The following is a 25,652-nucleotide window of genomic DNA, read 5'->3' as shown; positions in this document are numbered from 1 at the left end:
AACTGGCTTCGGGAACACCACCCCGTCAAGAGTCTAAGAAGGAATGAAGCAGCTGTGAGAAGACAGTTTAGTGTGGACCTTACCTTTGTTCCCCCAGGACTGCCCGGGCACCAAAATACCTTTTCAGTTCTGTGTCTGGATTCAAGTGTCTAGGGAATTGAAAATTTTAGAAAGAAACATGAAATTATGTTCTACAATGATTCCAAAAATTTCAGAAAGCCACCTAATAATCAAGGAAAGAAAATGGATTTTTGGCTTGAAAGGCAGCTTCCAGGCCTCCTTTCTTTCAAATCACCACCCCATCCATGGTTGAGGCCTCGCCACTGTGGGCACCACAGGGAAGCCGCTGGTTACTCTGCTGCGACGGCGCTCGGTGAGCGCTGTGTCAAGAGGCCCTGGGTGTGACACACATCTGTTTCTGAGGCTGGGTCAGGGCAGCGCACGCACCCTGAGACCACATTACTGTGTCTTAACTGACTCCAGGGCACTGTCTTTTTTAAGCTGGCAATAATGTCTGAAGTAGAGACAGCGATTCATTAAGCATCTATAAGACCAAGAGAGGAGCAGTCATCCAAGGATGACAGGATAAGGAGGAACTTTTTGACCAGACGTGGTGGTTCACACCTGTTAATTCTAGCCTTTTGGGAGGCTGAGTCAAGAGAATCTCTCGAGCCCAGGAGGTCGAGGCTGCAGTGGACTATGATCACAACACTGCACTCCAGCCTGGGTGACAGAGAGATCCTGTCTCTTAAAAAAAGAAAAAGAAGGAACTCTCTCAGATACGTAAGAAGTAAAGCTAAAAGTCCTCTGAAATATGGATGACTTCCTTTCCTCCTTGTTCCTATTTCCTTTTTTTGGGAGACAGAGTCTTGCTCTGTCACCCAGGCTGGAGTGTAGTGGCATGATCTTTGGTTCACTGCAACCTCTGCCTCCTGGGTTCAAGACATTCTCCCACCTCAGCCTCCTGAGTGGCTGGAATTACAGGCACCCACCACCACATCCAGCTAATGTTTGTATTTTTTTTTCTTTTTTCTTTTGAGACAGAGTTTTGCTTGTTGCCCAGGCTGGAGTGCAGTGACGAAGTCTCAGATCACTGCAACCTCTGCCTCCCAGGTTGAAGCAATTTTCCTGCCTCAGTTTCCCCAGTAGCTGGGATTACAGGTGTGCACCATGCCTGGCTAATTTTGTATTTTTACTAGAGACGGGGTTTCTCCATGTTGGTCAGGCTGGTCTCAAACTCCTGACATCAGGTGTTCCACCCAATTCAGCCTCTCAAAGTGCTGGGACTACAGGTGTGAGCCACCACACCCAGAAATTTTTGTATTTTTACTAGAGACGGGGTTTCTCCATGTTGGCCAGGCTGGTCTCAAACTCCTGACCTCGAGTGATCTGCCCGCCTCAGCCTCCCAAAGTGCTGGGATTACAGGCGTGAGCCACGGGGCCCAGTCTATTTCCTAAATGATTAATATAAACTCATTATTATTATTATTATTTTTTGAGACGGAGTCTCGCTCTGCCACCCAGGCTGGAGTGCGGTGGCGCGATCTCGGCTCACTGCAAGCTCCGCCTCCCGGGTTTACGCCATTCTCCTGCCTCAGCCTCCCAAGTAGCTGGGACTACAGGCGCCCGCCACCACGCCTGGCTAATTTTTTGTATTTTTAGTAGACACGGGGTTTCACCGTGTTAGCCAGAATGGTCTCTATCTCCTGACCTCGTGATCCGCTTGCCTTGGCCTCCCAAAGTGCTGGGATTACAGGCGTGAGCCACTGCGCCCAGCCAATAAACTCATATTATTTTTAAATAAAGATAGTACATTTTCTTTTTCCTTTTTTATTTTTATTTTATTTATTTATTTTTTTTTTTTGAGACGGAGTCTCGCTGTGTCTCCCAGGCTGGAGTGCAGTGGCGTGATCTCGGCTCACTGCAAGCTCCGCCTCCCGGGTTCACGCCATTCTCCCGCCTCAGCCTCCCAAGTAGCTGAGACTACAGGCGCCCGCCACCACGCCCGGCTAGTTTTTTGTATTTTTAGTAGAGACGGGGTTTCACCATGTTAGCCAGGATAGTCTCGATCTCCTGACCTCGTGATCCACCCGCCTCGGCCTCCCAAAGTGCTGGGATTACAGGCTTGAGCCACCGCGCCCGGCCTCTTTTTCCTTTTTTAGAGAACCTTTTCCTCCCACGGAGTCTCTGTGGCAGCCGCAGAGAACGGCGGGGGCAGAGAAGGGCGGGGGCCACACCTGTGCTCCACGTAGAGAATGTGCTTCCTGGAGCTCAGGGGAGCTGGGCCGGGACGGTTCAACCCAGTGCTGTCCTCAATCCTCTCCAGGATGCGATCAATATCTTCTAGTACGTTTTCCTAAAAGCCCCAAAACAACCTCTTAATCACCACACTGACATTATTTTAAATGTTGTAACAATAACAAAATTATTTATTTTAAAAGAGACCTATTATATTGTATTTCCTTCCTAAAGGACAGTGTAAGTCAAACACTATGTACCATACACGCATTTAGAAAAAAGAGGAGATGCTTTCTAAGAAGCGCTCAGCACAGACAGAATCACGGAGCCAGAAGGACCCTAGAAAAAACTGGGCATCCCATATCCTCCCGGTGTGCTCGCCTCCTCAGGCGAACAGGGTTGGGACTTAGTGACACTCTCGTCTCAGGACACACTCAGACGGGGACGAAGGGCAATGATGAAAACGTATTTTTTGGCCGGGCGCGGTGGCTCAAGCCTGTAATCCCAGCACTTTGGGAGGCCGAGACGGGCGGATCACGAGGTCAGGAGATCGAGACCATCCTGGCTAACACGGTGAAACCCCGTCTCTACTAAAAATACAAAAAACTAGCCGGGCGCGGTGGCGGGCGCCTGTAGTCCCAGCTACTCGGGAGGCTGAGGCAGGAGAATGGCGTAAGCCCGGGAGGCGGAGCTTGCAGTGAGCTGAGATCCGGCCACTGCACTCCAGCCTGGGCAATAGAGCGAGACTCCGTCTCAAAAAAAAAAAAAAAAAAAAAAAAAAAAAAAAAGAAAACGTATTTTTTTCTGATGACAGACTAGCTCCAGTGGTGGGCTTTATGCCCACCATCCAATTAACCCGTAAGCATGGCACAGATGTCAGGGCAAACAGCAAGCGCCCCGCGGGCCACAGGAGCGCCAGGACGAGGAGGGACGTCCTCACGAGATCACACATTTCCCCAGAGACACAGAGCAGAGCGCGACCCCAAGGAACAAGGGTAAAAACAGGAAGCAGAATTTAGCAAGCAGTTTTTCCTTTTCTTTTTCTCTGATCTCTTAATTGGTTATACTCCTAATAGGAAGGAATAAAAATACTAAGTAAACTTCTTTCAACACCACCTTGAAAAACGCCAGAAGAGAACGCGGAGGGAGTCAGGCAGAGGGGGAAGGCAGAGCCGGGCCCGACTCACATACCGATGCTTCTCCCGTGCTGCTTTTCTTATTTTTCTGTTTCTTTTTCTTCTTCCGGAGTTTGCCACTTGCATTAGACTAATGATAGGAACACATTTTAATCAGTGGAACGAGAAGTAAATCTTAAGAACTGAGAATTAAAGCAGCAAGCGTGACTCCACCCTCACCTAAGCAGTCCCCCCTCCCTCCGTGTCCTGGAAGTCCCTTCGACTCAGTTTCTTCCCTCCAGCAGGCACCTTCCCACCTCTCCGAGCCCCCTGCTCTCACGTCCCTTGGGCTGTGCTACAGGAGTCCCCAGGGCCCTCTAGTGTCCAGCCTCACAATGGCTCACAGGGCTCTGACCTGGTCCAGCTCTCATTTCTCACTTTGTCGGCCACTCCCTGAAGACCAGGGCCTTGCTGTGCCCCCGCCGCCTCACACCGAACCTGCACCTGTGGTCCCCTACACCCGCACCTGGCCAACCCCTTCTAACAGCATAAAGGCTCCGCAGGAAGTCGCCAGGACCCTGAGCCTCAAGGCAGGACCCACTTGTCACTTCACCTCTACGTTGCCCTCTCAACCAGAGGCTCCTGGGGGGCGAAGGCGCATTCCCAGCACCCAGGAAGGCCCCCAAGAACACATGTTGGAGAAATGAACACAAGCTCTCCTTTTAGGGCCCCTCTTCTGTGCTGTGGAGCGCAGCAGCAGGTCGTCTGCATCTCTGCCCGTCCCACATTGACCTGACCTGCACGTTTCTTCAAAGTTCACTTACACCAGCACCCAGATCCACAACTCAGCCAAGCAGACACTCAGGCACAGTTAGGAAGAACACACGTGTCATTACACACACTGCTGGGCAGGCGCAGACTCTCCTGAACGCAGGAGACAGGCCTCGGACCTTTACACATTTCATACAAATCTCATCAAGGTTCCCAAGTAAATTTGGGGGTAACTAGCTGTTAACCAAAATTGAACTCCGAAAATTACACCTCCAAGGAAAATCACAGCACGGGATACATGTGGCTGGGTGCCTTGAAACCCTCCCGTCTGATTCCCCCTCCTCACCACTCAGCCCCCCACCTGCTCTGGGGGCGCTGTCCCGGCAACATCTCCATCCGTCTTGCTCTCTGTGTTTCCACGCCGAGCCCGTCCTTTGTTCCCTCGTGCTGCAGTGTCTGTGAGCGCACAGCCGGACCTCTCCCCGTTCACCACCGGGTCATCCTCGAGATCGTCAATGTTTATCTGGAAAACCAGGTTGGAGAAGAGCCAGGGCGTTACTCACAGTGTGAACGCTGATGCTGAGATATGAATAGTGAGATGTGGACGGGCCTGCGCCGGGGACACCCAGGGTCAGTGTGAGAGGCTGGATGGGAGAGAATGCAAGAACCGGAGACCGCTGGACACAGCAGTGACTCAGCTCTGGCTCAGGGGCCTTCGTCAGTGAGCTCTCCGGGAAGCCGGGGCCCCGAGGCTGTGTGATATCTCTGCCTTCAGAGATGATGTAAGGAAGACTCCTCAAATATTGTAATTCACCCCATTTACAGAGGACCACCTGCAGGACAAAAGGTTAAACACATATATTCAGCCAAAGCATTAAAGTTCCTTCTTCCTCCTTTCTCCTCAAGCCTCAGCTTCTTTCCAGCAGAAGGCAGGAAAAAAAGGCACCAAGGACCCATCAACCTACAAACGTTTCCTAATGAAAATGACAGGCCAGGCGAGGTGCTCACGCCTGTAATCCCAGCACTTGGGAGGTCGATGCAGGCAGATTACTTGAGGTCAGGAGTTCAAGACCAGCCTGGCCAACATGGCGAAACCCCGTCTCTATGGTGAAACTCCATCTCTACCAAAAATACAAAAATTAGCCAGGCGTGGTGGCGGCGCCTGTAATCCCAGCTACTTGGGAGGCTGAAGTGCTAGAATCGTTTGAACCCGGGAGGCAGAGGTTGCTGTGAGTCAAGATGGCACCACTACCCTCCAGCCTGGGCGACAGAGCAAGACTCCATCTCAAAATAGAAAACGAAAATGACATACGATAAAAATAATTCATACAATGGAAACTTCTCTCTTTCTTTTTGAGACAGGGTCTCGCTCCGTTGTCCTGGCTGCAGTGCAGCAGTGTGATCTCGGTTCACTGCAGCCTTGGCCTCCTGGGCTCAAACATCCTCCTGCCTCAGTCCCCCAAGTAGCTGGAACTACAGGCATGAGCTACAATGCCTGGCTGATTTTTTAAATTTTTTGTAGACATGGGGTCTCACCACATTGCCCAGGCTGGCCTTGAGCTCCTGACCTCAAGCGATCCCCTCCTGCCTCAGCCTCCCAAAGAGCTGGAGTCTTAGGCGTGAGCCACCGCGCCAAGTCTGGAACCTTTTATACAATGAGAATGAATGAATGAATGAACCACCATTGCACACACAATATGGACGAATCTTAGGAGCATAATATTAAATGGATAAAACCTCACAACATACATTCACATACAGATGGGACAGGAGACACGCAGGGGGAGAAGGGTAAGAACTAGAAAAGTTCTACCTCTTCAGCTAGTGAAAGACTAAACAAATAAAAGAGCAGCCGGGTGCAGTGGCTCACGCCTGTCATCCCAGCACTTTGGGAGGCTGAGGCGGGCAGATCACCGTCTCTACTAAAAATACAAAAAAATTAGCCAGGTGTGGTGGCAGGTGCCTGAAGTCCCAGCTATTCAGGAGGCTGAGGCAGGAGAATGGCGTGAACCCGGAAGGCAGAGCTTGCAGTGAGCCGAGATCGTGCCACTGCACTCCAGCCTGGGCAACAGAGCGAAACTCCGTCTCAAAAAAAAAAAAAAAAAAAAAAAGACAAATATAAAAGAGGCTGGCTGGGCACGGTGGCTCATAACTGTTATCCCAGCACTTTGGGAAGCTGAAGCAGGTGGATCATGAGGTCAGGAGTTTGAGACCAGCCTGGCCAACACGGTGAAACCCAGTCTCTACTAAAAATAAAAAAATTAGCTGGGTGTGGCGGCGTGTGCCTGTAATCCCAGCTACTCAGGAGGCCGAGGCAGGAGAATGGCGTGAACCCGGGAGGCAGAGGCTGCAGTGAGCCGAGATCGTGCCACTGTACTCCAGCCTGGGCAACAGAGCGAGACTCCATCTCAAAAAAAAAAAAAAAAAAAAGAGGCTAACAGACTGGGTGCGGTGGCTCACGCCTATAATCCCAGCGCTTTGGGAGGCTGAGGCAGGAGGATCATCTGAGCCCAGGAGTTTGAAACCAGCCTAGGCAATACAGCGAGACCACATCTCTACAAAAAATCCGCAGGGCGTGGTGGCATGCAACTCGAGTCCCGGCTACTCGGGCGGCAGAGGAGGACTGCTAGAGCCCAGCGGCTGGAGTCTGGAACCTGGAGTGAGCCACAATTACGCAACAGTGCTCCAGTGTGGGCAACAGAGCAAGACTCTAGCTCTCAATTTTTTTTTAAACAAGCTAACAGGCCAGGTGCGGTGGCTCAAGCCTATAATCCCAGCACTTTGGGAGGCCGAGACGGGCGGATCACGAGGTCAGGAGATCGAGACCATCCTGGCTAACACGGTGAAACCCCGTCTCTACTAAAAAATACAAAAAACTAGCCGGGCGCGGTGGCGGGCGCCTGTAGTCCCAGCTACTCGGGAGGCTGAGGCAGGAGAATGGCGTAAGCCCGGGAGGCGGAGCTTGCAGTGAGCTGAGATCCGGCCACTGCACTCCAGCCTGGGCGACAGAGCCAGACTCTGCCTCAAAAAAACAAAAAAACAAACAAAATAAAAACAAGCTAACAGAGACCAGCATCAACCATTCTTTACGAACTAGGAGATTGTTTGATTCAATCCGATGCACTAACGTTCAAAAAGAAATAAAACTGCCTGTTTAATTTAAAACATCTTGAAAACCACAAAGCTCACAAAACAAAATCAGCTCCAAGCCCCACAGCCCTGAGATAGCTTCTGAAACAGAATTGAGACTCGGCTGCACCTGGGGACCCTCCCTGACGGGAGCACAAGACAGACACCCAGGCCATGGTTGCTGAAGAGAAGAAAGCACAGGGCAGGTGTGTGCTCGCCGGTCAGTCTTCTCTCCAGTGGAGGCTCCCACATGACAAGGATACAATTCAGAAGCATCTTACGCCCGTCGAGAAAATCCATGGCAGTATAGACGTGTTATGTAAAAAGAGCCCCTGATTTGAAAACACTGAAACTCCACCAAAACAAGGCTTGTCCCATCCCAGCAGCACCATGACGGTGATTCTCACGGTGACACCTCCCTCTGCCTGGCCTTCGCTGGCGAAGCTGGGGCCTAGGCATGGACCAGCTGCTTTGCAGCCTGCAGTCAAGGAAGAAAGCTGAAACAAAGCCTCCCGTTGAAATGTTTCTAACTTGTGGGCAGTCACTGGTAAATTGGATCCACACCATCTCCAACATTCAACTGATGATGACGTCTGTTAGTGAAGCTGGGTGCTGGTTTACTTCTCTGTTTTTAGAGATGGGGTCTCAGTATGCTGCCCAGGCTGGCCTCAAATTCCTGTGGTCGAGGGATCCTCCTCCCCAGGAGCTGTGACTACAGGCACGTGCCACCACACCCAATTCACTTTTTTTTTTCCTTTTTTTGAGATGGAGTCTTGCTCTGTTGCCCAGGCTGGAAAGCAATGGTGTGATCTCGGTTCACTGCAATCTCTGCTTCCTGGATTCAAGCAATTCTCCTGCCTCAGCCTCCCGAGTAACTGGGACTACAGGCGCCCGCCACCATGCCCGGCTAATTTTTGTATTTTTAGTAGAGAGGGGGTTTCACCATGTTGGCCAGGCTGGTCTCGAACTCCTGACCTCATGATCTGCCCGCCTTGGCCTCCCAAAGTGCTGGGATTACAGGCGTGAGCCACCGCGCCCGGCCAACACCCAATTTACTTTTATTGACTCATGCTGACTTCCTAAGAAAAACAAAAATCTTATTTTGAGGTGTTTGACAAATCAAATTCCTAAAAAGCTCTATGCCAAGCTGAACTTCAGTGGAAAGGAGCCTGCCTGTGTACACGGACAGCAAGTGTGATAGGCCCAGGAGCCTGTCTGTGGACATGGACAGCACGCGTGATAGGCCCAGGAGCCTGTTTGTGGACACGGGCAGCACGTGTGATAGGCCCAGGAGCCTGTGTGTGGACACGGACAGCACGTGTGATAGGCCCAGGAGCCTGTGTGTGGACAGCACGTGTGATAGGCCCAGGAGCCTGTGTGTGGACACGGGCAGCACGTGTGATAGGCCCAGGAGCCTGTTTGTGGACACGGGCAGCACGTGTGATAGGCCCAGGAGCCTGTTTGTGGACACGGGCAGCACGTGTGATAGGCCCAGGAGCCTGTGTGTGGACACGGGCAGCACGTGTGATAGGCCCAGGAGCCTGTGTGTGGACACGGGCAGCACGTGTGATAGGCCCAGGAGCCTGTGTGTGGACACGGACAGCACGTGTGATAGGCCCAGGAGCCTGTTTGTGGACACGGGCAGCACGTGTGATAGGCCCAGGAGCCTGTGTGTGGACACGGGCAGCACGTGTGATAGGCCCAGGAGCCTGTGTGTGGACACGGACAGCACGTGTGTTAGGCCCAGGAGCCTGTGTGTGGACACGGGCAGCACGTGTGTTAGGCCCAGGAGCCTGTGTGTGGACACGGGTGTGTGATAGGCCCAGGAGCCTGTGTGTGGACACGGACAGCACGTGTGTTAGGCCCAGGAGCCTGTGTGTGGACACGGGCAGCACGTGTGTTAGGCCCAGGAGCCTGTGTGTGGACACGGGCAACATGTGTGATAGGCCCAGGAGCCTGTGTGTGGACACGGGCAGCACGTGTGTTAGGCCCAGGAGCCTGTGTGTGGACACGGGCAACATGTGTGATAGGCCCAGGAGCCTGTTTGTGGACACGGGCAACATGTGTGATAGGCCCAGGAGCCTGTGTGTGGACACGGGCAACATGTGTGATAGGCCCAGGAGCCTGTTTGTGGACACGGGCAACATGTGTGATAGGCCCAGGAGCCTGTTTGTGGACACGGGCAACATGTGTGATAGGCCCAGGAGCCTGTGTGTGGACATGGGCAACACGTGTGATAGGCCCAGGAGCCTGTGTGTGGACATGGGCAGCACGTGTGATAGGCCCAGTTTTTGCTTCTTCAGTGAAGTTTTGGTGATGACACGATTTTTTTTTTTTTTTTTGAGACGGAGTCTCGCTCTGTTGCCCAGGCTGCACCATCTGTGCCTGTGAACACTCTCCCATCCATGAAAATGGTTCTGTACCTGGACCTTCCCTTTTTCCCTCCGTCAGTCAATCTAAAGTTCTTAACAACTGACCTTCTGAGAGAACCAAGTTTTGGTCTTACTCATTTTCTCCATTTTGTCCATATTCTATTCTATGCATTCCTCTCTTTGATTAGTTTCTTCCTTCTACACATTTTGAGTTTAATTTGCTCTTTTTCTAGTTTAAGGTAGAAGTTTCAGGTAAATTTCTTGATTTTTAAACACTTCTAATTCAAAATTTACAATTATAAAGTTCTAACCATCGTTTCAGTTGCATCCCACAAATTTTGATAGGCTGTTATTTTCGTTACCAATCAGTTCAAAAAATATTCTAGGCCAAGCCTGGTAGCTCACCCCTATAATCCCAGCACACTGGCTTTCAAAAAAAAATTGAAAACATGAGCCAGGTGTGGTGACACGCACCTGTAGTTCCAGCTACTCGGGAGGCTGAGGTGGGAGGATGGTTTGAGCCCAAAAGGTCGAGGTTACAGTGAGCTATAATTGTGACACTGAACTCCAGCCTGGGCAATAGAGCGAGACCATGTCTCTAAAAAACCAAAACACACATACCCACACACAGCAAAAACAGACACAGTTGAATGTAGACATAGACAAATCCAATCATTGTTATTATTTGTTTATTTATTTTTTGAGACGGAATCTCTCTTTGTCACCCAGGCTAGAGTCTAGTGGCACAATCTCAGTTCATTGCAACCTCCACCTCCTGGGTTCAAGCAATTCTCCTGCCTCAGCCTCCCGAGTAGCTGGGATTACAGGCACCCACCACCGTGCCTGGCTAATTTTTGTATTCTTTTGTTTTTCAGGACGGAGTCTAGCTCTGTCACCCAGGCTGGAGTGCAGTGGCGCGATCTCAGCTCACTGCAAGCTCTGGCTCCCAGGTTCACGCCATTCTCCTGCTCAGCCTCCTGAGTAGCTGGGACTACAGGCTCCCGCCACCACACTGGCTAATTTTTTTGTATTTTTTTCGTAGAGACGAGGTTTCACCGTGTTAGCCAGGATGGTCTCGATCTCCTGACCTTGTGATCCGCCTGCCTCGGCCTCCCAAAGTGCTGGGATTACAGGCATGAGCCACTGTGCCCGGCCCAATTTTTGTATTCTTAGTAGAGATGGAGTTTCACCATATTGGCCAGGCTGGTCTCGAACTCCTGACCTCAGGTGATCTGCCCACCTCTGCCTCCCAAAGTACTGGGAGCTGTAATCCCAGCACTTTGGGAGGCCAAGGCGGAAGGATCCATTGAGCCCAGGAGTTCAAGACCAACCCAGGTAACATAAAGAGATCTTGTCTCTGAATAAATAAAATTTTAAAAGAGAGACACACCATGTCTCTCACTGATGCATTCACATTCAAAACCATTCAGTCCTAAGTGGCTGTTTAATGTGTCTCATACTTCTGTTTATTAAGAGCTATTTAACAAAACGCCAATAAACATTTCTATTATATTATTTCCAAATATGAGTTGTAAGGGCAAAAAAGTATAGAATGCTTAAATAAAGATCGATGTGTGCCATTGGATAAAATTCTTTGAAATTCCTAAGAACACAAGCACGATAAGCAGACGCTCATCCACGGAGGCTGTTGGTGTTACTGACACTCCAAACTCATTCCAGAAAGTCCAAAAGGGTGTGTGTGGTTTCTGACCTTACGGACTCTTATTCTGTCAACTCAGGAACCACACTGTTTCCCAATTCCCACCAACACAAATATAAATACCAAAAAGATTAAATATTTAAATGGAAAAAACAAAAAAGCATTAAAAGAACAAGCTGAGCACAGTAGGGTATGCTGTAGTCCCAGCTGCTCAGGAGGCTGAGGCAGGAGGATCACCGTCAGGGAAGATCTATGTGAAGACACTAGAGAGATGGATGTGTAACAATGAGAAAAGTGGCTTTCAGCACGCAGAAATTAAAGAATTTAAAGAACAAACAAACTGAGAAAATACGTTAAAGACAATTGATAGCAAGCTTTCACGAACAAAAAGATTGTTTAAACTCCCTATAAAAAGGCAAAGGATAGGCCGGGTGCGGTGGCTCAAGCCTGTAATCCCAGCACTTTGGGAGGCCGAGACGGGCGGATCACGAGGTCAGGAGATCGAGACCATCCTGGCTAACCCGGTGAAACCCCGTCTCTAGTAAAAAAATACAAAAAAAAATAGCCGGGCGAGGTGGCAAGCGTCTGTAGTCCCAGCTACTCGGGAGGCTGACGCAGGAGAATGGCGTGAACCCGGGAGGCGGAGCTTGCAGCGAGCCGAGATCCGGCCACTGCACTCCAGGCTGGGCGACAGAGCGAGACTCCGTCTCAAAAAAAAAAAAGGCAAAGGATATAAACAGGTTGTCACAAAGAGAAATATAAATGGTCAACAAGTACATAGCTAGGTGCTGCATTTCACTAACAAAGAAGTGTAAAATAAAATAACGTGATATCATTTTTGACAAATTATATTGACAAAAATTTAAAGACTTATGGGGCCAAGCACAGTGGCTCATGCCTGTAATGCCAACACTCTGAGAGGCCAAGGTGAGAGGACTGTTTGAGCCCAGGAGTTCAAGGTTGCAGTGACCTAGGATTGTGCCAATGCACTTCGGCCTGGGCAACAGGGCAAGATTCCATCTCAAAAAAAAAAAAAAAAAAACACTTTCAGTAACTGCTGTGAATCTAGCAAATTATTGAACCTTGACGGTGGTCTTGCGGACCCGTAAAGGTGGAATTGATGTGAGAAGGGCAGTCAACCAAGCATGGTGACTCATGCCTGTAGTTCCAGCACTTTGTGAGGCTGAGGTGAACAGACTGTTTGAGCGCAGGAGTTCTAGACCTGCCTGGGGAACAAAGTGAAACCTCGTCTCCACAAAAAAAAAAAAAAATTGGCCGGGCACGGTGGCTCAAGCCTGTAATCCCAGCACTCTGGGAGGCCGAGACGGGCGGATCACGAGGTCAGGAGATCGAGACCATCCTGGCTAACGCGGTGAAACCCCGTCTCTACTAAAAAAATACAAAAAACTAGCCGGGCGCGGTGGCAGCGCCTGTAGTCCCAGCCACTCGGGAGGCTGAGGCAGGAGAATGGCGTGAACCCGCGAGGCGGAGCTTGCAGTGAGCTGAGATCCGGCCACTGCACTCCAGCCCGGGCGACAGAGTGAGACTCCGTCTCAAAAAAAAAAAAAAAAAAAAAAAAAAAAAATCAGCCGGGCGCGGTGACTCCCACCCGTAGTCCTAGATGCCCAGGAGGCTGAGGTGGGAGGATCGCAGACTCCGCAGAGGCAGAGTTACAGACGGAGGCCAGGGCTTAGGAGAAAACGGCACAGGACCACATGTGCAAACCATGCAGTCAAACTGGTTACTTCCCCGTGCCAGAAACGTGCTGCTGGAGATGCAACGAAGAGTAAGACTAACCCACTGGGTTAGGCTGATGGGGATGCAGCGGAGAAGAGCAAGGTCCTGGGTTAGGCAGGGTTGTTGCGAGGATTAAAGGAGAATGCTCGCAGAGGCCTGGCAAGTCCTCAACTCCGGAACTGAGAGAACCCCACTCTTGCCCCTACACCAAGGCCCCATCCCCACGGTGGCCCCAGGCCCCATTTAACCCCGCCCATGCCATCGCCTCGCCCTCATGTCCTTAGCCACGCCCTGTAGCGTCATGGCCCCACGACAGCCACGTGGCTGCACGCCCGTTTAACCCCGCCCACATCGTGGCTCTGCCCCGCTGACGTTGGTCACGCCCTTGGCATTAAGGCCCCGCCCTCCCCACAGCCCGGACCCCGCTTAACCCCGCCCATTCGGTCGCCCCGCCCCGACGACATGGCCCCGCCCCATCTCTTTGCCCCGCCCCTGAGGGCGGGATGATCCCGCCCACCTCGCCGGGGTTAGAACACAATTTAACGCCGCGGCCCGCCGTCCTGACCTCACGCCACCGCCCACCCGCGTCGTCCCGGCCCCGACGCACGGCCCCGCCCTCCCCACTGCAGCCGGGACCCACGTCACCAGACCTACCCCTGGCATGACGACCCCCCGCTCCCCGACCCGACTGGACGCTCGTCCCGCCCCGCGACGTCACGGGCCACCCCGCCCCCACCCGGGTCGCCGCGCTCCTCACCAGCTCGAAGCGGTTGTTGACTCGGACGCCCTCCTTCCCTGCGCCCCCGGGGCGCCGGACACCCAGCTCCCGCTTGGGCCCTTCTTCTTCCGCGTCATCGTCATCACGGAGGTCGAACTGCAGGGCGCTGGGCCCGATGGGCTCCTGGCCGCGCTGTTCCCCCCTCAGCCTCCGGAGGGCCCGGCGCGACATAGGACCGAACGACCAGGACGTCTGGAGAGAGGGAGAAGGAAGCGCAGAAAACTCGGCGGTCTGCGCGCCTGCGCGCTCCTGGCGCGGGTGGGGGGCGGGGGAGCTGGCTGTGGCGCCTGCGCACTCCTGGAGCGGGCTGGGGGCGGGGCCTGACGTGCGGCGCCTGCGCGTTGCGACTCACCGGAACTTCCCCGCCTCAGCCGCGGCGACTGGGCGGGCGCCGGTGGGTCCGGGCCAGGTCTCGGGAAAGCCGGGTTCCTGCGCGCCGTGGGCCTCTGGCTTGGCGAGGTGCCTCGCGGGGATGACGGGCTTTGATGCGGGGTAAGAGGTGCGCAGCCGGCGACAGTCGGCCCTGCCCGGCCTTGCCCATCCGTGTGGTCCGGAACCCGCAGCCGCGTTCGGCCCGCCAGGGCCACCCGCCAGGGGCTGTCCCCGCTCCGGGCCTGGAACATTTCAGCTGCATCCCGGACGCTGCTAGTTGGTCTTTTCGTGTCACGATGTCATTCGAGTGATCTAGCCGTCGATGCCCACCTCTGCCCTGGCCTGAAGTCGCCGCCCCTCGGGCACCAGTGAGGGACGCGGCCCTCGCTGCCCGCCTGAGGCCTCGTTAGCGACAGTGGTTCTGAGCAGTTCCAGGACAAGCCACCCGCGTTTGTCACGATCTAAGGGCCGGGCGCGGTGCTCGCGCTTGTAATCCCAGCACTATGGGAGGCCGAGGTGGGCGGATCACCTGAGGTCAGGAGTTCGAGACCAGCGCGGGCAACATGGTGAAACAGTCTCTACTAAAAATACAAAAATTAGCCGGGTGTGGCCGGGCACGCCTGTCATCCCAGCTACTCGGGAGGCTGAGGCTGCAGTGAGCCGAGATCGTGACACTGCACTCCAGTCTGGGCCACAGAGCCAGACCCTGTCTCAGAAAAAAGAAAAACAAAAATAAAGTAGATGAGGCTGAGATAGGGCTCGGTTCAGTGGGCGGATGGCACAGCTTCCCGTGCCAGGGGTTGGGGACACGGGGGCAGGAGGGCACAGAGAAGACAGGTACCAGCAGCCTGCTGCTCAACTTACCGCGGCTTCATGAACCCAGGAAGCAGCCCTGGTGGGCTGGCCCCTCCCAGGATGGGTTAGGGTGTTAGGGTTTTATTTTATTTTCTGAGATGGCGTCTTGCTCTGTTTCCCAGGCTGGAGTGCAGTGGCACGATCTCGGCTCACTGCAACCTCCATCTCCCAGGCTCAAGCAATTCTCCTGCCTCAGCTTCCCGAGTAGCTGGGACTACAGGCATGCGTCACCATGCCCGGGTAATTTTTGTACTTTTAGTACAGATGGGGTTTCACCATGTTGACCAGGCTGGTCTCAAACTCCTGACCTCAAGTGATCCGCCTGCCTCACCCTCCAAAAGCGCTGGGATTACAGGCATGAACCACTGCACCCAGCACTGGTTAGGGTTTTAACGTGGGCTTTCATTTCCAAGTGTTGCTGTATGAATTAGAACCCAGTCTCCCCATGATAGGCAGTGTGAGCCCCTGTAGAACCAGAACAACAGTCGTCCTTACCAAGCACTACACATTAGCTTATTGCTGGCTGTGTGACCAGAGGAGATTGCCGACCCTCTCTGTGCGTCTTCTTATTTTTAAACAGGAATAAAAATATAGGTCAGAGAGTCCATGAAGTACTTACACATGTGCTAGAAGCTGTTTTTTTTTTTTTTTTTTTTTCTGAGACGGAGTCTTGCTCTGTGCCCCAGGCTGGAGTGCAGTGGCGCGATCTCGGCTCACTGCAAGCTCCGCCTCCCGGGTTCATGCCATTCTCCTGCCTCAGCCTCCCGAGTAGCTGGGACTACAGGCGCCCGCCACCTCACCCGGCTAATTTTCTTGTATTTTTAGTAGAGACGGGGTTTCACCGTGTTAGCCAGGATGGTCTCGATCTCCTGACCTCGTGATCCGCCCGTCTTGGCCTCCCAAAGTGCTGGGATTACAGGCTTGAGCCACCGCGCCCGGCCCGAAGCTGGCTATTTTTACTGGGGGCTCTAATTTTGCGTGTTTGGATTTCCTGGACCCCAGCTGTTTGAGTATTTTCTCCCACAGGCCCATCTGTTGCAAGTCAGGTCCCTCCTGACCTCCAGGCTCCACGGCCAGCATTATAGCCTGGAGTCAAAGTTCCTGGGTGAGCTGTATCTTTGGCCAAATTCTTTCACCTCGTTGAGCCTCAGTTCCCTCATCTGTAAGGTGAGATGATGGCAGAACCTCACGGAGGAGCAGGGCAGGGCCCTGTAAGAGGCGGAGCCGGGCACAGGTGAGCAGACAGCACTCAGCACAGGGCCCGTCTAGAGCCTGCAGTCACACCTCCAGCCTGGGAGCCCTCACCCTGAAGAACAACAGGGATCTGGGAAATGAGACCAAAGCGTCCCCCAGGCCAGCAGGTGTGGCCAGAGGAGCTGATGGGCAGTAGTCTGTGCTGTCCGCATGCAGCCCTGACTGAGGTGGGCAGGACCACGAAGCTGGTAGAGCCAGCCAGGGCTGCACGGACAGAACAGGCCTGGAGCTCTCACCTGGTGGGCACCTGATTGTGCCTTTCCTCGTCCTGGAGGGAAGGTGGCCCCTCAAGCCCAGCTTCAGCCTTCGGAGAACACGCCCACTGCCATGCTGGGTGAATCCTCAGTGCACATCCCAGACAGAAGACTGTGAGACATCCTTTATTAGGCCAAGAGTGGCCACGTGCACAGATTGACAGCCGCTCCTCCCTGTACTGGGACCACCCAGCGTCTTCAGGAGCCTCTGGGCCAGAGGCGAGTGAGGACAGCACCAGAGAGTGGGAGGGGAGGAGGGGCAGGACAGATGTGGTTTGGACCCCAGGGAAAGGGCAGGGAGCAGCGTGGCACAGATTTTTTTTTTTTTTTTTTTGAGACGGAGTCTCCCTCTGTTGCCCAGGCTGGAGTGCAGTGGCACAGTCTCAGCTCACTGCAAGCTCTGCCTCATGGGTTCAAGTGATTCTCCTACCTCAGCCTCCCATGTAGCTGGGATTACAGGCACCTGCCACTACGCCTGGCTAATTTTTGCATTTTCAGTAGAGACGAAATTTCATCTTGTTGGCCAGGCTGGTCTCAAACTCCTGACCTCAGGTGATCCTCCCTCAGCCTCCCAAAGTGCTGGGATTATAGGTGTGAGCCTGGCCAGACCTTTCAAACAGAGGCAGGGGGTGCCTCTCACGGGGACCCCGCCCACTCAGACTTCCAGGTGCTTCTGCTGCCCGAGTGCCCACAAAGGGAGAGCAGAGGCAGGCAGGGCGCTCTGGTCCAGCTGGGAGCCAAGATACCCTATCCCCACCTAGACGTTCACTGCGGAGGGAAAGCTGCTGTTCTCATTCCTGGGGATGGAGAAGAGAATGGGAACATGGGATGCAGTCTGTGCCGGGATCTAGAACCTTCTGCTTTCTCCCCTCAGTGAGAGAACCCACCCTCTCCCTCCCCTTCCTCCCTGGCAAGGAATCCTGAGAAGAAACAGCCTCCCCCAGGGAGGGTTCTGAAGTGCGCCTGAACCCAAATGAGCTCTGGGGCCAGGAAACGGTGTATATAAATATATAGGCTGTGTATATATATTATAAATGTATCTATATATGTATATATGTACATGCACAGCTCAGAGCGTCCTAGCCTGGTACAGGGCCTGCCTGGTGCCTCCTGGAGGCCTGGCCTGCTGGGGCTGTCACTTGAAGTCAAGAGTCCTGGTGTCAGGGATGTAGAGGGATTGGGTCTGGCGACTGCGTCGTGGCGTAGTGTTGAGGACGTCCACGCTCTTGCGGCTGGAACGCACCACGTCAGCCACAAAGCTGGTGCACTCACTGCAGACATCCTTCAGGACACAGCCGTGGGCGTAGATGTGGGGGAACGCCTCCTCCACGCTCTGCCACTGTGGCCCTTGCAGAGATCTGGGGGGCGGGAGAGGGCAGTTAGGTAGAGGAGCCAGCCAGAGTGCAACACCCCCTCCCTGACTGTGCATCCCACAGCCCCCTCCTGGCTGCCTTTCACCCTAGGCCTCCCCTTAGCCCTCAGGCAGCAAACACAGCTAGCAGCGTTCATCTCAGCAAAGACCCTTCCCTGACCACCAGAGGCCAGTTTCCATCTCATACGACTCAGCCTCCCAGAGCCCTACAAAACGATCTGTCTCTGCCTTGGATTTCCATTTCCTTGGGGCGTCCTAGTGCACAGAGACAAAGCCAGCCCCTCCACCCCAGCTCCCACGTTCCTGTTCACGCTCGACCTCCACAGCGACTCAGCACAAGGCACAGAACGCACTGAAAAATGTCTCTCCTCTGGGTCGGCGTGGCTTTGGCGGCTGATACCCTCTGAGGACTCTCAAAGCCCAGTGTGTAGACAGGGATGTGTCCAAACTTCTTAGAAGGCATCTTCATCTGCAGCACAGAGGGAGGAGGTGTGAGCCAGGGGTCCCCACAGACACATTCAGGGTACACTCAGTGCTAAGGAACCTCCCCAGTCTGGGACCTGCGTGGCAGCCAGAGCTGCCTGGAGAATATCTGCTGTCCCTATGCTCTCCGATGTCTCCTCTGTGCCTTTCGTCTGAAGACTGGCACGTGATTCCTGCTTGCTGCTCATCTGGGCAGGGGCTTCTTAGAGGGCACAAACCGTCCCTTTTTGGTAGATACAGATCTACCACCATGCACTGCACATAATCCACATTTAACATGGATGCGGTAGAAGCTTCTCCATTGCCAAGTGGCAGGATATAGAGTAAGACTTTTAAAATAGTGGTAGTAAAAGTCTTGCTTCTGAACTGAGGCCTGAGGGGTAACATACATATATATAATTTTTTTTTTTTTTAAGACAAGGTCTTGCTCTGTTGCCCAGGCTGGATTGCAGTGGCACAGCCACACTCACTGCAGCCTTGAACTTCTGCGCTCGAGATATCCTCCCACCTCAGCCTCCCAAAGTGCGGGAACAGCAGGCATGAGCCACCGCACCTGGCTGGTGACATACTTTTATTTTATTTTATCTTTCTGAGACGGAGTCTCTGTCACCCAGGCTGGAGTGCAGTGGTGCGGTCATAGCTCACTGTGGCCTCCACCTCCCGGGTTCAAGTAATTCTCAAGCCTCAGCCTCCTGAGTAGCTAGGATTACAGGTGCGTGCCACCATACGCAGCTAATTTTTTTGTATTTTTAGTAGAAATAGGGTTTCACCATGTTGGCCAGGCTGGTCTCAAGTAGTCTGCCAGCCTCATCGGCCTCCCAAAGTGCTGGGATTACAGGTATGAGCCACCATGCCCAGCTGACATACTCTTAAATGTTAGGACCCCTTAACCTCTGTGTACCTGCACGTGAGCACACACCCCAACTGCAATAAGGAGCCCCTCCTAGAACACCCAAAAAGTTATAGAATGTAAGAAGCTAGGACTTTTAGAGGGGAAGTGAAGGGTTTTTTGGTACCAGGCTACTAAAGTGGAATGTTTAAAAACAACCTATAAGAGTCTTTAAAAACTGCACACTATCTTGGAAAGTATGGGAATGGATTCTGCTGAAGGGAGATGAATGAGGTGCCTGGTGAGGGCAGCATCATCCAACACCTCCAATCAAAGCCAGTGGAGCCCCTCATCTACCTAGCTCAGAACCCAGATCCCACATGGTCCTCACCTTTATGCTACAGGAAGTGCAGACAGCTCTGGAAGGGAACAGAGGAAATGCAGTGTCAGCAGGGAGGATACCCACGAAGAAACAGCTGAGAAACTCGCATTCCAGCCTCCACACATTCCAGCTCAAACCGTCCTTGCCTTCTGCTTGATGCTTGGTTACTTCAGTGCTTTATTTTACTCCAAAATCTTGCTTTTCTTTATACTTAGGTATCCACCCAAAATATATGTGTCCCTCAGCGTTCTCTTAGGAAGGTTGGCTCCAGGAGCTTTCTCCTACCAAGTTTTCTGTTGCCAAGTGGCAGGATATAGAGTAAGGATGACAAATAGTGGTGTTGGGCCAGATGTGGTAGCTTATGCCTGTAATCCCAGCACTTTAGGAGGCCAAGGCAGGTGGATCACCTGAGGTCAGGAGTTCGAGACCAACAAGGTGAAACCCCGTTCCTATTAAAAATACAAAAATTAGTTGGGCGTGGCTGCAGGCACCTGTGATCCCAGCTACTGGGTGGGCTGAGACAGGAGAATGGCATGAACCCAGGAAGTGGAGGTTGCAGTGAGCTGAGATCACGCCACTGCACTCCAGCCTGGGGGACTGAACGAGACTCTGTCTCAATAAAAAAAGAAAAATAGTGGTGGTAAAAGTCCCTTTTAAGCAGATTTTTGTTTCTGAACTGAGGCATGATGGGTCACATACTTTTGGAATGTTTAAAAACAAAAACCTATAAGGGTCTTTAAAAACTGCATACTGTCATCCGGGCACGGTGGCTCACGCCTGTAATCCCAGCACTTTGGGAGGCCAAGGCGGGTGGATCACGAGGTCAAGTGTTCAAGATCGGCCTGGCCAAGATGGTGAAACCCTGTTTCTACTAAAAATACCAAAATTAGCCGGGTGTGGTGGTGGGCGCCTGCAGTCCCAGCTACTCGGGAGGCTGAGGCAGAGAATTGCTTGAACCCAGGAGGCGGAAGTTGCAGTGAGCCAAGATCATGCCACTGCACTTCAGCCTGGGTGACAGAGAGAGACTCTGTCTCAAAAAAAAAAAACAAAACCTGCACATTGTCTCGGAAAGACATCTAAGATTCCTTCTAAGATGACGCGTAGACATTGGTGTGTGCCTGACACTACTCACCGTAAAAGCACCATGGAAGCCAGAGGGGCCTCAATTGAGATGCTCAGTTTTAAAAGGTGAGTCAATTTTGTTTTAATCTCCGTATCTGACTTCAAAAATAAATACCTTCTTATGAAAAATTCAAGGCCGGGCGCGGTGGCTCAAACTTGTAATCCCAGCACTTTGGGAAGCAGAGGCGGGCAGATCACGAGGTCAGGAGATCGAGACCATCTTGGCTAACATGGTGAAACCCTGTCTCTACTAAAAATACAAAAAAATTAGCCGGGCCTGGTGGCGGGCGCCTGTAGTCCCAGCTACTCGGGAGGCTGAGGCGGGTGGATCACCTGAGGTCGGGAGCTGGAGACCAGCCTGACCAACATGGAGAAACCCCATCTCTACTAAAAATACACAAATAGCCAGGTGTGGTGGCACATGCCTGTAATCCCAGCTAGTCGTGAGGCTGAGGCAGGAGAATCACTTGAACCTGGGAGGCGGAGGTTGCAGTGAGCCGAGACTGCGGCATTGCACTCCAGCCTGGGGAACAATAGCGAAACTCCGTCTCAAAAAAAAAAAAAAAAAAAAAAAAATTCAAACATGAGAGAATTAAAATTTGGACACTACATCCTCAGAAATGATCCCTGCTAGTAATGGTTTCCATCCTCCAGGCTTTTCCAAGTATATATCAACAGAAATATACATAATTTTACAGATAAAATGAGGTGATTTTTTTTTTTTCCCAGACAGGGTCTTGCTCTGTCACCCAGGCTGGAGTACAGTGACACCATCATAGCTCACTGCAGCCTTGACCTCCTTGGCTCAAGTGATCCTCCTACCTCAGCCTCCCGAAGTGCTGGGATTATAGGCGTGAGCCACCATACCCAGACTTACTTTATTTATTTATTTATTTATTTATTTATTTATTTATTTATTTGCGACAGTCTCCCTCTGTCACCCAGGTTGGAGTACAGTGGTACTATCTCAGCTCACTGCAAGCTCCACCTCCCAGGTTCAAGCAATTCTCCTGCCTCAGCCTCCCAAGTAGCTGGGACCACAGGCGCCCACCACCACGCCCGACTATTTTTTTCTATTTTTAGTAGAGACAGGGTTTCACCATGTTGGCCAGTTTGGTCTCAACCGCCTGACCTCGTGATCCGCCCACCTCAGCCTCCCAAAGTGCTGGGATTACAGGTGTGAGCCACCACGCCCGGCCCCAGCCTTACTTTTTTATTCAGTCTGGGAAACTCTAGCTTTTACTTGGGTTGTTCAGATCATTTACAGTTAATGTGATGCTAGATAAGTTGTGTTTAAGTCTGACATCTTGCTATTTGTTTTCTTTTTGACTCATTTATTTGTTCCCCTTCTTTTCCTACCTTTTTTTGGATTAATTAATATTTATGGTTCCATCTTATCTCCTTTGTTGGCTTATTAGCTGTAACCGTTTTATTTTAGTGGTTGCTTTAGGACTTACAATATACATCTTTAACTTATCACAGTCTACCTTTAAGTAATATTTGTATTGCATATATAACACCTTACTATACCTTATCATAGTGATTCACCTTATCATAGTGAACCTTAACATAGTGTACTTCTGGCCGGACGCGGTGGCTCACGCCTGTAATCCCAGCACTTTGGGAGGCTGAGGCGGGCGGATCACGAGGTCAGGAGATTGAGACCATCCTGGCTAACACCGTGAAACCCCGTCTCTACTAAAAATACAAAAAACTAGCCGGGCGAGGTGGCGGCGCCTGTGGTCCCAGCTACTCGGGAGGCTGAGGCAGGAGAATGGCGTGAACCCGGGAGGCGGAGCTTGCAGTGAGCCGAGATTGCGCCACTGCACTCCAGCCTGGGCAACAGAGCAAGACTCCATCTCAAAAACAAAAAAAAAGAAGTATACTTCCAATTTTCTCCTCTCCCTGGCCTTAATGCTAACTATTGTTATCAACACTACTTATACGTGTGTTACAGAACCCACAATACATTGTAATTAATTTTGTCTTTTTTGCCTGCCTGGTAATCTTTGATTAGATGCCAGACATTTTATCTTGCTGAGTACTGCTTTGTTTTTTTGTTTGTTTTTAAAAAAGTCTTGTTCTTGAGCTTTGTTCTCAGAATCAGTTAAGATATCTGTGAACAGTTTGATCCTTTCAGGTCTTGCTTTTATGATTTATCAGTCAGGCCTGGAGCAACACTCACTTTGGGCTACTTATTCCACATTAGTGAGGCCAGGCCTTCGTGTGCATTCTGGTGAGTGCCCTGTGAATCACGACATTTCTGGCTGTGGCTGATGGAAACGGATGTTATTCATTCCTGGCCCTGAGCACTGTTCCTTCAGATCTTTATAACAAGGGAAGGTAAATTTTTTCTGTAAAGGGCCAGAGAATAAACCTTTTAGGCGTGGCTGAGCGAGTAACAAATGGGTGTGGCTATGTTCCAACGAGACTTTACTCGCCAAACAGGCGGAGGACCAGATTGGGCCCGTGGCTATGGTTTGTCAATCTCTGCTTTAGGAGAAATGTTTTGCAGCCTTCAGTCATTTCCTTCAGAGAGGGGGCCCTTCTCTGAGGCTTTCTCGGCGCAGCCCTCTCCTCCGGAGTTCTGCATGGGGGATTCAAGCTGCTGTGGTCTCCCTGGATTTCCTCCTTTCCGGGAGTATGGCGGCTGTGGCTCATGGCCGAGAAACTCTCCAGACAATGACTGCGGTGATGGCAGGCCTGCCCTGTTGTGTTTCCTTTTTGTTGCCTGCTGTCCAAAGTCTTGAAAAACATTGTTTCATATCCTGTTTGTTCTGGGCTGTAGAAGATGCCGATTACCCCATCTTGGCTGAAACTGGGAGTTGCTTAGCTATTTAAGTTTCATTTAATTAATTAATTTATTTATTTATTTTATTTTTATTTTTTTTTTTTTTTGAGACGGAGTCTCGCTGTGTCGCCCGGGCTGGAGTGCAGTGGCCGGATCTCAGCTCACTGCAAGCTCCGCCTCCGGGGTTTACGCCATTCTCCTGCCTCATCCTCCCGAGTAGCTGGGACTACAGGCGCCCGCCATCCCGCCCGGCTAGTTTTTTGTATTTTTTAGTAGAGACGGGGTTTCACCCTGTTAGCCAGGATGGTCTCGATCTCCTGACCTCGTGATCCACCCCTCTCGGCCTCCCAAAGTGCTGGGATTACAGGCTTGAGCCACCGCGCCCGGCCTTTTCATTTAATTTAAATAAAATTTAAAATTTAACTCCTCATTCAACTAACGATATTTGTGGACTCATCAGCCATGGAACATGCTAGAACATTCCTGGAGTCACAGGAAGTTCTGTGGGCAGCACTGCCCAGAGGCTTCTCACCTCCTCCTCCCCTTGTGAACTGGCAGCTAAAGGGAAGGCTCACCTCTTGCAGAAGAGACAGGTGGGCGGCCACGAGAACAGCGGGAACTTGGCCCGGCAGCAGCAGCAAATCTGTCAGGAAAGACCTGATTAGAGCCCGGCTTTGTCCAAAGCTCCCTGGGTCCTGCCCTGTCCTTGCTGCCCCTCAGGGTTCCCAACCAGATCATGAGCAAACAGTCCTGGGATCCGCCCCCGACGCAGTGGGCAAGAGAGCAGCCCCACGTCTAGGCAGCCTCACCTTCCCCTTCTTCAGACTGCTGAAGAGCTCCTTGTTCTGCAAAAACTTCTCCATCTCGGCCTTCACCAGCACACGGCGCACGTCCATCACCTCTTCCACGGTCAGCGCAAGGCTCTCCACGGGGTGGCTGAACTCCTGGGGGACGGGGCAAGGGGCTGTGCTCACTCGGCCTCAGGTAGAAAGTCTTCCATGCAGGAGTCTCCCCCAGCTTGCTCTCCTTCCCTGAGGACCCTCACGCCTTCCTGGCCTCAGCCTAAACAAGCCCGCGACCTTCTAAAACACTTGTCCATCAGCCATCCATCCCCGTGTCTTTGATGAGGCGCTACTGCTGCAGGCTAGGCCTCCCATGACCAGCGGCCCCTGCCAGCCAACCCAGCCTTCACTGGCCACGCTCCACACACACTCCCCTCAGCCCATGTTTGTTCAAGGTGTCCCTCCCTGCAAACACACTATGGGCGGATCCACACCAGCCAGAGTCCATCTCAAATCCTCCCTCCCTGAGCAGCTGATGTCCTCTCATCCGGGAGGTCCAGGAGCCTCCAACAGACCACCTCACTCCTGGGGCCCAGCTTGCATCTGCCCATCTGCACTCAGCACACCTCCTGTGTCCTGACCACCAATTCCTGGGGCCACATTATGATGAGTGTGTCCTGTTTTTGCCTCCCTGTGCTTGGCATAGAACTTGACACCTGATCTCTCTAAGCCTCAGTTTTCTCTTCTGTAAAACGGGGCTGGATTTCAGCTCCATCGAGATGACTCATGCCGGCATCGCGTTTGCAGTGTCAGTCATTACTCTGCCGAGGCAGGTGGGCACCGTCTATGAAGGTGCCACATGGATGGAGTTGGACCATGTGCTCTGCTTTGGATTTGCAGTGGGTTATCCTGTCTAGAGCTGGGAACACATGCTCCTGTCTGGCACTGGGAGGAGCTGCGGCCCTTGCATTTGTTCCTCACTATGACCTGAGGCACCCAGAGCTTTGGGCTTCTGTTGCCAATTGCCTGATGGTGCTGTTTCCAGCTGAACAGGTCACCTGAGATGTCACAGATGTTACGCCAACAACGTCCGTGGCCAGGAGACCTCACGTCGGGTGCAGAGAACAGCTGCCTGCCCCCCAGGTGAGGCTGTGAGCCCAGGGCAGATGGAAGGCCAGGTTCGGTGATGCTCAGTAGCCCCCCTTCAGAAAGCACTTCTGAGACTTCAGAGCTAAAGAACCACTCATGTGACCTGTGGTCATCTTAAATGCGTCCTCTAATTCCTTAAGAAGTGGGCCTTAATTCCCTCCCTCCCCTTGAGAATAGGCTGGACTTCCTGACTCGCTGCTAATGAGT

At 52.3% G+C, this 25,652-nt stretch overlaps 2 protein-coding genes across 2 annotated transcripts in view; both read right to left on the bottom strand.

Moving 5' to 3' along the window:
- The window catches only part of LOC126943814 (transcription factor 25-like), an 82,200-nt gene that overhangs the window by 21,898 nt on the left and 34,650 nt on the right, over positions 1-25,652 (bottom strand). Inside the window, 5 exon segments of the mRNA XM_050772876.1 lie at positions 84-149; positions 2,238-2,356; positions 3,430-3,504; positions 4,486-4,647; positions 13,780-14,056. Of these exon segments, the coding sequence (XP_050628833.1) occupies positions 84-149; positions 2,238-2,356; positions 3,430-3,504; positions 4,486-4,647; positions 13,780-14,056 (699 nt within the window).
- LOC126943905 (protein spire homolog 2-like) lies at positions 16,646-19,847 on the bottom strand. The gene is made up of 3 exons (XM_050773149.1): positions 19,611-19,847; positions 18,261-18,376; positions 16,646-17,893 (listed from the first exon to the last, which is right to left on the bottom strand). Exons 2-3 carry the CDS (start codon positions 18,374-18,376, stop codon positions 17,671-17,673), a joined length of 339 nt encoding a protein of 112 aa, XP_050629106.1. The 5' UTR covers positions 19,611-19,847; the 3' UTR covers positions 16,646-17,670.

This window comes from Macaca thibetana, chromosome 20 (genome assembly GCF_024542745.1).
Source record: "Macaca thibetana thibetana isolate TM-01 chromosome 20, ASM2454274v1, whole genome shotgun sequence".
Taxonomy (NCBI): Eukaryota; Metazoa; Chordata; class Mammalia; order Primates; family Cercopithecidae; genus Macaca; species Macaca thibetana.
The sequence above is the reverse complement of the archived record's forward strand: the minus strand, read 5'-3'. Positions and strand labels throughout refer to the sequence as shown.